The 13011-nt window shown below is 48.1% G+C and overlaps 1 protein-coding gene across 1 annotated transcript in view; it reads right to left on the bottom strand.

Annotated features, from left to right (window-relative positions):
- Positions 1-3346: 3346 nt before the first annotated feature.
- Positions 3347-13011, bottom strand: part of VAPB (VAMP associated protein B and C) — a 49891-nt gene continuing 40226 nt past the window's right edge. The window contains exons 3-6 of the mRNA XM_080812586.1: positions 11909-12012; positions 8491-8571; positions 6390-6566; positions 3347-3605 (exon numbers count right to left, since the gene is read on the bottom strand). Coding sequence (XP_080668712.1) covers positions 3447-3605; positions 6390-6566; positions 8491-8571; positions 11909-12012 — 521 coding nt within the window. The 3' untranslated portion in view covers positions 3347-3446. The remainder of the gene's footprint in view (positions 3606-6389; positions 6567-8490; positions 8572-11908; positions 12013-13011) is intronic.

Genomic DNA, 13011 nt, shown 5'->3' on the forward strand with positions numbered 1-13011 from the left:
GCACTGATATCTGTGGATAGCAGTTCTGTTCCTGGGATTTGTTCAAAAGCATTTAGGTTTTCACGGATCACTGGAGGTTCCTCATTTTTCCCCCTTTTGTGTTATGTAGGTATAAGCCGTCTCTCTAGGCATAAACTGTCCACTGCTAAAAATCAATTTTGATTTTATCACTATTTATTACTGCTGGTGCCAGCAATTTAGAAGACGAGAGAAGGAAAACATGCAAACTAGGAGAAGGATAAAAAATAATAAAGCCGGGTCCTCATACCTACAAATAATACATCCTGCCGCCTTTAAGAAGTATTTTGTATTTTAAGAAGTATTTTGTATTTTAATAAGTATTTGTACTTTAAGAAGTATTCTGTATCGTGCGGAGGGAGCTTAAATTATCAATTTAAAAATTCAATCCATAAAAATTTACAGGACCCTGTTATTGCTTACGGCTCTTATGTATTTGTGGGCTCGGTGGCAGATTTCTAAAACAAAGGCACCGCTCTCCGATCTGCTATAAAGAGGTGCCCGAGGCGGCAGGCGGGAGGGCTCACTTAGTCAGCCCTGCTCAGGCCGGGCCAGTTTATTCTGATTATTTGACTCTTTTCCTCTTCGGTGAGGCCAGGCCATGGGAGGGGACCGTGCATCTACTTCTCCGCCTGACTCTTATGCTTCCTTTTCTGTCATTCCAAGAAAGACACTCAAAAGGTGCATACCTGCCCACGTTTGAGATCTTGAGTGTCTGTGGCTCTTCAAACGGTCCCTGACCCTTAGCCGTGCTGCGCCGCACACACTCTCCCTCTCCTGGCTTGCTCTTTACTGACTGGATGATTTACATAATATCCAATCTTCCCACCACTGCCTTCCTTCTCTCCCTGGGGAGCTCCCTTCTTCCGCTCAGTCAAAAAGCCCCGTAAACTAGCCTGCGTTCGCCGAATCTTAACCTCTAAAGGCGAGAGATATCTTACAGGATGATTAGTGAGAAAGAAGACAATGGTGGATTTTAAATTCTCATTTTCAGCTACAAACAAAAGGCCCACATCTTCTGAAAGCTGAATGCCGTCTCCTGCATATACACAAAACACGAAGTCACTTGCCAGGTTCGAGAACAGAACAGATATCCGAGGCGCTGTCTTTAAGAACTCAGTCGCCCCAGAGCGAGCGCAGGCAAGCTCCGGCGTCCTATGCCAAATCCCACCAGCTGTTCCTGCGAATCAAGTGTTATGGGAACACACAGCCACACCCCTTGAGAAAATGCCTGGGGAGTCCCGCACCAGAGAAACGGGACCGTGCCGCACTCCGAGGAACAGTCTGAGACCTTCCCCAACCCTGGTCCTTTCGAGGCTGTGAGGGGCTGGAAGCTACCAGGACCGGCTCGCTGCAGCTCCCACACCTGGGAAGATCGCAGTCCACTTACAGAAAATGAATGCCAGACGGCACCGTCTTTTCCCCCCGTTCTGTAAGTCCCTGGATCCACGCGGACAAGAGAATACCGGAGCCTAACGTCTACTGGGCAGCCGTCCCCATGCACGCACTCAACGCCGTCTGAGCACCAGGCGTGTGGCTGCGAACCAGGTCCGCTCCACATTCCCCGTGAGCACTAGGGACCCAGGAACCGCGCACGAAGACAGAAGCTACTTACTTGGACGCAGATGCCCCGCTCCCAGGCTCTAGGTCCCTGACCAGATCCTCAGGGCCAGAACCCAGGCCCTCCTGCCCCAGCCAAGTTCAGGAGGAATGTGAGTCAAGCGGATGACTTCTAAGTACTGTCTTCCTTTTGATGACTCTGTCTTTTCAAACCCACCTGCTCCCCGCAGCCACGCTCAGCACGCTTGTCCCTCGTCTCTTCTGCTCGGCCTCTTGACCCAGAGGAGAGAGTTCTTCCCACCCAGGGGCAAAGCAATGGAAGGGCAAGGGTGACCAGCTGCTTGAGATTTTCAGCGTTTTATTTTCATGCTCCCGCTGAAGCCAACAAAACACACATACACACACACACACGAGATTATGTATATGCAAATCATGAAACATACAGATTTCTCACCCATAGGGCTCATTTTAGAACCAACCTTTCAGTGGCAAAACAATAACAAAGATCGTAAGAATAATAATCCCCCCCATAGCAAGTGTGACAAAATGACAAAAGAACTCTTAGTTCTGGGGCTTTATTTTTTTTTCCTTTTTAAGATGCTACATAGTCAAACAGAATTGGATTGGTCTTTCATGGCATAAAATTAATTTACAGTCAAACTCTCAATCACTACTTGACGATTACCTGAAGAGACTCTCACCCCTCTCCCCACCCCCACCCCGCTGGTTCCCTGTCTGCTGCCACCCCTGCCGCCCTACTCCGAGCGAGGGCCACACGGGAGAGGTCAGGACCAGACTAGGGGCACGTGTGCTGGAAGTATGACGGGAAGCAGAGGGGCAATGAGGAACAACACAGAAGCCCGGCCAGTCTTCTCCATTCGACAGGGGAATAGAGCTGACTGTGGCCACTAAGAAACCCCCCCTTGGACGGCTGTCATCTATTCACACAGACAAACCTTCCTGGCAGCTCTTCTCCCACAGTCAGACACACCACCCCTCCACGTGTACGCAGCGCCCAGAGAACCTCCCGAGAGGAGCCCACAGCTCTCCAGCCGCAATGCCAGCAGCTCCCACCGGCACCAGGTGGCACAGGTGATGTGGAGCCCACAGCATTACTTACAATCTTGTGGCAATAAGGAAACATGAGATGAGATACATGAAATAAGTTAAATATGCATTAAACATCTCTGAATAACAAGTCAATCTCGCTACATGAACCGACAGTAATTTAGCTTGGTCCCTTTAAGAGAACAAAGCATTGACTTTGATTTCCAAAGTGTTGGGCTAGTCGGTCAGCATCCGCCTCCCGCTCCCGACGGGCAGATCCAACACTGCCACAGCACAACGCCATTGGCTTCTGACCCCGTTCATCAGTCCCAGGGAACCAGCAGCCAGGGGTGGAGCAGCAGCCCGGGGGTGAGTGAGCAGGTGGGGGTTGCTACGTGGAGGGGACGGCCCTCCCACCGCACTGGGCTCCCGCTCCCCAAGGGCCAGCACCAACAGGCAGGAAGAGTGTCTTGTTCTGAGAGAGGTAATCAACCCAGCCACAGGTACCAAGGCTACAAATGTTTAAAGTGACACTTACAACATGCCATTATGATTTAATCACGGTTTCCCTTGTCATTAATAAAGACCATTCTTTCCCCCCAATCATTTACTATACATTTTTCACTTTCTAAAAGATTGTTACGTTATAATTGTGTGTGTGTATGTGCACGCGTGCGCACGCGCAGGGAGGGGGTAATTTAAAGGCAAGACCTGTGAGATGTCATCACACGTTAACTTCTTTTTACACATGGTTATGATCAATTCAAACCCCATGGTATGGCGAGCCATCAATCCAGGAAGCCACCCTTCGCCTGCCGCCTCTACAAGGCGATCTTCCCTATGATCACGCCAACGATGAAGAACAACACCACGAGCGCCAGGAGCCGGGCACTGAGGCCCTCCTCCTTTCCAGCCGCAGCTAACACAGGAACAGGGCTGTTGCTCTGCGCCGTCTTCCTCATCCGAAGTCCATCTTCTTCCTACGGGAGCAAAGGCACATTTCAAAGACAACCCAGGACACCAGGAGCAGCAGGCAACCGTCCAGCTTCACAGGGTGTGCTTGGAAGCAGACCTGAACCTCACGGTGTGGGCCAGCCTCCTCAGTTTTCAAAGGGAGAAACGGAATCCCACAGAGAAGGCACTGGCTTGAGGCCACTGAGAAAACGTTGCCAGAAGCCCCTCTTCCCTACCACCCACCCACACGACGCCGCCAGGCACCTTTTTACACCATGCATCTAAACAGGCACGCCCTGGTTCCCCACCACTTTCAGAAAAAAAGCCCTGGAAAGGGTCAGCCAGGTCCTTGGCACCCTGGGACCACCCACCTCTCTGGCCATGCCTCCCGGCCCCTCTCCTACATCAGACTCCAACCCTCTCTGTCTTCCTTTCCTCTCCTGAGCAGGCCTCCCTAACCAAGTCAAAGGTTTTGAAATGACAGGCACTTCCCAAAGCACAAACATAAAAATCACAAGAAGCTACAGAGTGGGAGGTCCAGAAGCTTTCAAACGCAGAGCTCTGTATCGATGAGTTACGTGCAGACTGCTGTGCAGAAGACATGATATGTGGAATATTAAAATGTGACTGAAGCTGATCTATGCATCTCGGACATTGCCTACTTAATGCGTGGAATAGAAACTTCTTCCTCCTTTACTGCTCCCAAGGCCAAGTCCACACTCCTCAACATGGCGCGCAGCAAGGCCTCTCTGCTCGGGCTCAGGGGCATCTCTGGCTAACTACCCCATCTACTCGTCCCCACACTCGTCAGTCCTGGAAACAACAGGCAGCCAGCCCGTCCAGCTGAGTCTCCATGGCACTTGTGGCCATCTCTGTGGGGCCACTCATCACTCGGGTCATCAGTATTTGCGTCCCCAGTGACCCTAGTCAACAAAGAGCTCCTCAGCGGCAGGGACCACTCGTGTTCGCGCTCACAGCGCCGGGAACATGGGAGGGCCTCGGGAAATGTGTTGGCCAAATGAAAGAATGAAACAACACGAAACAAGAAATCAGTGTTTGGCAGGATAAAGAATCTTCTATTGTCAAGACCAGTCTGATAATATTTTAAAGATATTCTGCTCATGGGGCATGGCCAATATCGCTGCATAGTGATAAACGACCGATGTTATTCGATTAACTTCCAAAAAAAAATGGGCAGAGCAAAATACAGCATTTATTTTATTGGGTTTATATAGAAGCTATTTCTACCTATTTATCACTTTAAACAGCACAGGACTCTGATTCTGAAGAGAAATACACTCAAGGAGAAGCTTTAGGCATATCTTGGATTTTTAGGCAAAAAGTAAAGTGTCAGCTTCATAATTTACTCCATACTAAAAGAAGTTACTGAAGGAGGCAAATAAAGATTACTGCAAAGAAAGAAGATGATGCCATTCTCCAGACACTGTTGATTCTCCTGTATCGATAGCACTGTCAGAATAAAAGAAGTCACCTGAACAGGATGTATTTATTACATGTGTCTGGTGCTTTGGTGGTTAAAGAGCAAAGGCCTAGGGCATGGGTGAGTGGCATGATCGAGAAGAAGGACCAGCCTCAGAGTTAAGCTGCAACGGAAGTTCCTATGACTAGATGTTCGGAAACATTCTCTTCAAGACCTTGTCTGAAACATACTTTTAAAGCTGGAAGGGGCCTTCAACATGTTTTGCGAGCAGAGGCCCGGGAGATGCTGTGACCACCACAGACTCAAAGCCAGTCAAGTGTGGGCAGTCACTGGCACAACATCTCAGGCCGCCAAGGCCAAATGAAGTGCAGCGCGCTTGCCTTCACCACCCAGCGCAACCTGACCTTCTAACACCAATGCCGACCACCTCGTCAACATCCACAAGCTGGAGACTCGCATTTCCCCTTCTATAATCTCCACCTGTCGACTGTGACGACTTCCCATCTCCAATCTCATCATCATGTGAACAGTCTGAGGAGACCCTACTGCCCAGACCCACCTAGAATCTTCAAAGACCAAAATTATGCCTGTGTTTAAAGGAGTACATGTCCGTATTTACCTATTTCCTCTACTGAGGAAAGATCCTCACCCACCTGGGACGGAGCAGGGTTTGACACTATGAATTCAGGGTAACCACTGCTATTCTGTGTTTAATCTCAGACTTTGTCTTCAGTTCACACTCACGGGAGGGCAAGAGGGGCTTTGTTTCCTTACAAGAGGACGAGAGTCTGCACACTGCGGAGGAGAATGGGATAGACGTGGAGTCTGAGGCACAAAGCCTGGGTTCAATTTCCACTGCAAGTGTGACCTGCCTGTCACTTAACCTCTCTGTTCCTCAGTCTCTTCATCTGGAACCTGGGGATGGTAAGAATCCCTACCTCATAGAAGGGTTTAGAAGATTAAGTGAACTATAACATGTCAAGTACCAGGGAACAAGAATTTGAATAGTTGAGAAACTTCTGCTCAGGGACAATGGTTGTCAATTAGGGGACGGGGTCGGGGTGGGGGGTGTCAGAGCTCTTTCAGAACTTGATGAAAGCCACAGAAATTTCTCCCTAGGGAAAGAATGTGTAAATACAAAACAATTCTACAAAACCAGGGATGGGTCAACTTCCCCACCCAAGATCACAGCGGAAAAGTGCCTGTTTTCTGTAGACCAGCAGGAAATGGAACGCCACCGCGGGGCCGGCTGGCCAGGTCTGTAGAGCATGTGACTCTTGCCATCGGGCTTGTGAGTTCAAGCCCCGAGTTCGGCGTGGAGGTTACTTAAAATAATAAAATTCTTGAAGAAAAGAAAAGATGCCATTACCTTGAACTGCTTGTTCTCCTCCCGGAGCCTCTGCACCTCCCCCTGCAGCCTCTTACACTCCTCCATCACCTTCTTCACTTCAGTGTCATCCAAAGAAGAGCTCAGAGCTTTAGACACCGTTGGTGTTTCTGTCTTTGATGCAGTTGTGGGTATAATTTTATTTATTTCTACATCATGCTGTTCAGAAATAAATGAAAGCCCAAGTGTCACCAACTATGTAATAAAGGACTTTTTTATGCAAAGTAAAGTAGTTCTCAGCAAACACCACACATGGTAGCGTTTCATCCACACTGTAACATGTCACATTTATTTTAAAAATGGATCACTTTATCTAGTATCTTAATAATCTAAAGCAACTGGGCCCCAGAAATTATGGATAAGGGCAAATAATGAAGTTCGGCTGAGACTAATACTTCAAAGGAAGAGAAAAAGGGCTGTGCATACTGCACTATCAAATTCCTGCCATGCAAAAATTAGCATATCGTAATCGTGCAAGCTCAGGAGTTATTAGCCACAAATTACTGTCACCAGGAAGACCTCAACATCCCCAGGATGGGCCCGGACGGGGGAGGTGGGAAGCCAGGGAGGACATTACACAGAGGGCGATTTATTTCACAAAGTCAGAACTTGAAGCTGGGCTGAAGGTGAAACTAGCTCCGTGTCTGCAATATTTCAATTGAGGGGAGCCGCACATCCCCCACTTCGCTTCCAAGACAGTTATGACAGTCTCTGGAGAGTGAGCGGGGAGGAGCCGGTACCCGGGAGGGCATGGGGGTGGTCAGGTGTGCTGGGGATCACTGGCCTGGGGGTTCCACGCAGCTCACAGAAAACGACCGGCTCTCCCTATCGCACTCTTGGGCTCGACCCTTCCTCTTCCAGGTGAGAAGAAGCGAGCCCCGCAGAGGGTGAGGCCCCCATCTACAGAGCTGGTACCGCACAGAGCCAGGAACAGAGCACACGTCTCACAGGTTCCCAAAATGACCTTCCCGGGACAAAATGTGCAATGGGAAGAGACAAAATCGACAACAAAAAACCCCCATTACCCATTCAAAGAGGCCGGATCGGGACGGCGGTCAGTTGCCGAGCAGGAAGGAAACACTGAATAGCAGAGGTGCCCGCCAGCAGCGTTCCTGCAGACCGCTATGGACGATGCTCACCGAACGTGAGCGTTTCGATTTCCCAACTCCAGTGACTAACGGCCAGGGGAGTGGGATTTTCTGCAGGGTGGTTTTTTAAAACAATTTAAGCTCTTCTGACTAGGCTGAAGGAAGGTCCAAATCAGCATTTCAGATACAGTCTGCTCTCTCAACAGGTCACGAGCAAGGGCCATGAGAGGTCTGCCCCCTGGCTACACAGAGAAAAGCGAGTGGACAGCTCGGGGGCAGCTAGTTCTTGCCTTCGCCCCCTCCGGCAGCACGGGGGTGGGGGGCCTCCCAGCAGGAGGCGATTCTGCCCCCACCAGCGCACCCCGGGCAACGTCTGGGGACAGTTTTGGTTGTCACGCAAGATGGGTGATGACCGGTTATCCGGTGAGGAGAGGCCAGGGGCGCTGCTCAACATCCCACACGGCCCGAGACGGCCCCAGTGTTAACAGTGCTGAGGTTGAGAAACCCTAATCTAAAAGCAGGTTTAACGAAAGAGGCAGGAGGGTTAAGGGGGTGGCGAGGTGGCGTTAGGGGAGAGAGCAGACAGGAGACCTAGGACAGCAGTCTGTGAAACCAGAGAACCCGAGAGCTTACCACCTGCCCGTCACGCCCTGTGATAAACGGCAAATCACTCCCTGCTGTGGACTTACCCACTCTTTACAGCAACCTATAACTTTGCCAAGTCAGAGAAGCTCTTTAGGATTTATGACATTTCACCAGCCAACAGGTTGCACTTCCCAAGAAAAAAAATTGTTTCAATTAGTTGTCTTTCCACCAGTCTCTCAGAAGCTGATTTCATGAAGGCCCCTTATTTGTTGACTTCAGCTTATTTTTTTCATCAGACATCAGAAGTAGGAAAATAATTTGCCAACTTAAATCTTGGTTTTGCAGGAGATGGTATGCAAATGAGTATCAGCTTGCAACATTCAATTATTGTTAACGATAAACATACTTACTGGTTTATCATTTTCTGCTGGCAATTCAAACACACATCTAAGTTTTGAATCCATAAGGTCTTCTGGTTTTGCCTCCTTCCACTAAAACAATTTAAATTTAATAATCAGGATATTATAAAGCTGCTGGAAGAATAATTTTCTTCCTATAACTGACAATTTCAAAAAAATATTCTTAATGAGAAAGCCCGGGTGTATATCAAATAAAGAACTTACGTCTGCCGAGATTTCAATATTTTTAACAGGACAAGATGAAATACAGTAGCTTTCCTGAATATTTATTACACTTCACGAACCCCAGCCCTGCTGCCTGATTCCTCCAAGTCAACCAGTGCCGCTCCTGCTGCTAGTCTGTGGGAAGCACACGGAACAGAGACAACCACCGCTGAAGGAAGAGGCATTTTCTAAGTTACGTCTGAGCGGTCAGAGGTCACTCCGGCTCTCCTTAGGAAAATAAAACTTACTCTGCAGGGTGCACCCCTCTCAGAGTAAGCGTATACCACGGAGGAGTGGTTGGAGAACTTCCCTGCCAACTACTAACGGGGCGCATTTAGGAGCAGGCCGCTGTCTGGGCTGACCCCCAATCCCTCCAGCCTGCTAGTGGGAACACCTTCCTGGCTAAACCCAGGCTCCGGGAGCACGTACTCCTGGCTCAATCCTCCTCCTTTGGGCAGTGGAGGGCAGGAATCCCAGGGTATGCCGAGAACTGCAGACCAGCACAGCAGGAAGGTTACAATCCTGAAAACAAGAACAAACTCTTGCACCCTTGCCCCAGGACCATGCAGGAGGCAGCCAGCGCCACACAGGTGCCAAGAGCCGAAACCGGAGACCATCTGCGTGGCGAACGGGAAGTGCCGAATGAGCCCCGGCAGGCCGCCTCAGGGGACTAGCGTGCCGCTCAAATGACAGGGAACAGTACACGGGGAAAATGCACAGACCGTTAAGGAAGGAAGCCACAGACAATATTTTAGTCTGTTCTATGGACACACACACGAGCATACGTGTGCCTGTGTGCGTGTGTCGGAAGAGTATTAAGCAAGGCTCATCACCGGACTAAAACCACCAGGTGCGACTGCTGGTGAGCAGGACATTCACGTGCTCTCCAAGCATCCAATCACTCCGGAGTATCACAGATGACCTATTAACCACAAGGGACAATTGCGCCTCGACACCGGAAAGTTGGCAGTCACCATCTTAACCAAGTAATCCAACTTAGCATCATCAATAGAGGGACAACCCAGTACTAAGTGCCTTCTGATGTGATGCATACAATGACATTACTTATGGAATGTTCTTGCCAAAAACATTTAACCTGAATTTAATCATGAAGAAATAACCAGACAATCCCAGAACTGGCCTGGACCCAAAAAATTCAAAGTCATGAAAAACACAAGGGTTGAGGGTATTGTACTCCAAAAGAATAACAACTAATGGTCATTTTGAAGCAACTGGAAAATGCTGCATATAGGTTTCTCTGTTAGATAGTATGATTGGATGAATGTCAACTTTCCCAGCTATGAGGACGGTGCTGGGACTACCGTAAGACACTGTCCTTGTTCCGAAGGGTGTAGGAGTGAGTGTCACAAAGTCTGTGTTAAGTGGTTCGGCAAAAAAAAGAAAGTTTATGACAGAAATGAAGCAAATGTGGCAAAGTGTTCAATGGTGAATCTAGGTAAAGGTTATAGGAATAGTCACTGTATAATTTTTTCTGCTTTCTGTATATCAAAATACCAAAAAATAGTTTAAAATAAAGAAATAGCATGAGGCTCTAACGACAGTGGTTAGGTCTCGTATAAACAAATTATAGGTCACTTTTAGTTTTATTTTTGCTTATTTGTATATCTCCAAAATCTCCTCCAATGTACATTTATATAAAAAATTTTAACTGTTACACAAATTATCATAAAAGGAGTGAAATTCATCTTTATTGTATACAGAGGCCTGGACCGCAGCAGCACTCAGATGCAACGGCTCCAGACACCGTGCCAGGTGCTCAACACACAGAGCACACTAATTCCCACAACAACGTGTGAATCAGGTTTTTACCCCCCTTTTACAGGTGACCAACCCTACAGAGAGTTAATGAAAACTGCCCAAGGCCACAACATTAGTACAAGGCAGAGCTCAGCCCCGCGCCCGAGACGCCAAGCCCATGCTCTTGTCACTAAGCCATGCAGCAAAAGCCAAGCAGAACACAACTTTGGATGTTCCAAATTTTGTATTTGCCATGCATGTCCTTGCTCACACAAATTAACATGAAGTGACACTCATGTTCTGGGCAACAAAAGAGAAAGTAGTAAATGCCTCAATAGTCATTCTTACGGAAGGGGAAGACCACCTATTGTCACTCATCTCTCTCAAATCTCCAAGTATCCAGCTCACCCTCACCTCCTGCCCCAAACTTGAACATCCACAAAGATGGTCATTTATGCTTTTCTAAGCCTAACAGAAAAGGCTGAGTGGTGACACTGGGATGTGGAGGGAAGCTGTGCACAGAAAGCCCTTCGCATAAAACTTTTCAAAGAGAAAAACCATCGTGCTTTGTGAGCCAAGGCTGACTCCCTCTGTAGGTGCTCCTCGGGGGACCAGTCTCCTAGCTTGGGCTGGCAAGCTGGAAAGTGATGTGGGTGTTGAGGGAGCCCCGCCTTCTTTTTCCCATCTGTAAGCTTGAGGACTGGCCACTCTGTCCTAGCTGGGACTGTGCACGATAAGGTTTATCTGTACACTGTGATTCCCGCAGACACCAGAATGCCAGCTGATTTATTCAAACGTTTAAAAAAAAGAGCTCACTTTACGGAGAATTTCCATTATAATCTTTTCCCAGAAAAACAATAATATAATATCGTATTTTATAAAAACGAAGTTATCTTATTTTTACCAAAATTAGAGACAGAGTTAAACATGTATTTAAGCGGGGGGGGATGGGAGGGAAACTGGGGGGGGGGGGGGGAATCATGCTTACCAGAACCAAGTGAAAAGCAAACGCTCAAGCGCTAAAGGACATCTGAGCATCCCGCTCCCTCACACCCCTCTGGGCTCTTAGGGATGGGGGCAGGTGCGGGGAGACATGGTAAAAGACATTCCCTAGACTAAGAAACACCCTTTTCTATGGGAGATGGAAGGGGGGTATAAAGGAAAGAAAGGAATCCTCAAACTATTCAAGACATAACCCAACCGAACAAGCAGCTGCTGAAGCAAACTGAGAGGAAAATGTCAGAAAAGAGGAGTGTTCTGAAAAGTTACATATAATGTTAAAATCAAAGTTTGAGAAAAACCATAAAGGTAGTCAAAGTACAAACCTCCTTGAAAACACCATTCCCCTTTTAAAACAATTTTGACACATCTTGAAATGCATGCACCCAAAATTCTGTACCTAATCATTTTAATTACTAAAGAAAAGTAAGAAGCATTCAGTACTTACTACTGCTTCCATATCAGAAGTGTCAGTCGGAGCAAACATAGACTGAACCATAAACTTGTGTTTACTTTTCTCATTGGGGTCATAATCGAAAGGCTGTAACATCACTGAGAAAGAAAATATTTCATTAGGTGGGTCAGAGCTTGGTTACCAGCAGCCATTTATGTTAAAACTTGTAAAACTCGGTTGTACAGCAGTTTACCAGGATTCTCATCTGAGCCTTACGACGACCCAGGTGAGGCCAGCAGGGCAAGGTGCCCGGCATCTTCTCCGCTTTTCAGGTCTCAAACCTGAGATCCTGGGAAGTCGGGGGACTTGCCAAAAGTCAAACAGCAGGTAGTGGCAGAGCTGGGACTTGGGTTTGGAATTCAGGTCTTCTGATTCCTAGCCCCTGGATCTTTCACAACCGGCCACCTACAGGCCCTACAGACCAGGTAAACCAGATGTAAACATCACATGCCTTTTTACTCAAGACAACAGAGCGAAATGATCTCTTCAGAAGTGAACTAGAATAATCCAAGACATGTGACGGTATCATTTTAGTTTTCTTTGTCCATTTCCTGTATCAAAGTATTCAAGTACTGCTTCAAATACAATTTTGCCCATGCAATGTTGGGAAATTTTCACAACCAGCACACTCACAGCATAGGAAAAACACCACCAGCGTACACCCCACCTTTTCTCCCCAAGAACCTAGAGGAATGGCACAGAAAGGCTCCCGCGGACAAGTCACGCCCACTGCACTGAGGCGCCTCCCCACTCCTACTGGCTTCCTTAGACACCATCACCCTTGTTACACGGCGGCTGCTTTAAGATACGCAATCTGCTGCAAGGCGCAGGCTAAACCACACATCTGGTTAAGCTCCCTGACACACACCTTTTTCTCACACAGGAAAAGCCTCCTATCGTCCCCCGACCATGAAAAGCGCTAACACGGATTCAGCATCCCCCGTGAGCCAGAAACCTGGCTACGGACGGCAGGTCGATTAGGACCACATCTAAACTTGAAGAGCTAGGTACTGCCGTGGAGGTTATTTTAACGCCTGTTTGTTTTCAGGCGAGCAAACCGGAGCGCGGGACGGTTAACTAAGTTGCCCCAGGTCACA

The sequence above is a fragment of the Martes martes genome (assembly GCF_963455335.1).
Source record: "Martes martes genome assembly, chromosome: 9".
Taxonomy (NCBI): domain Eukaryota; kingdom Metazoa; phylum Chordata; class Mammalia; order Carnivora; family Mustelidae; genus Martes; species Martes martes.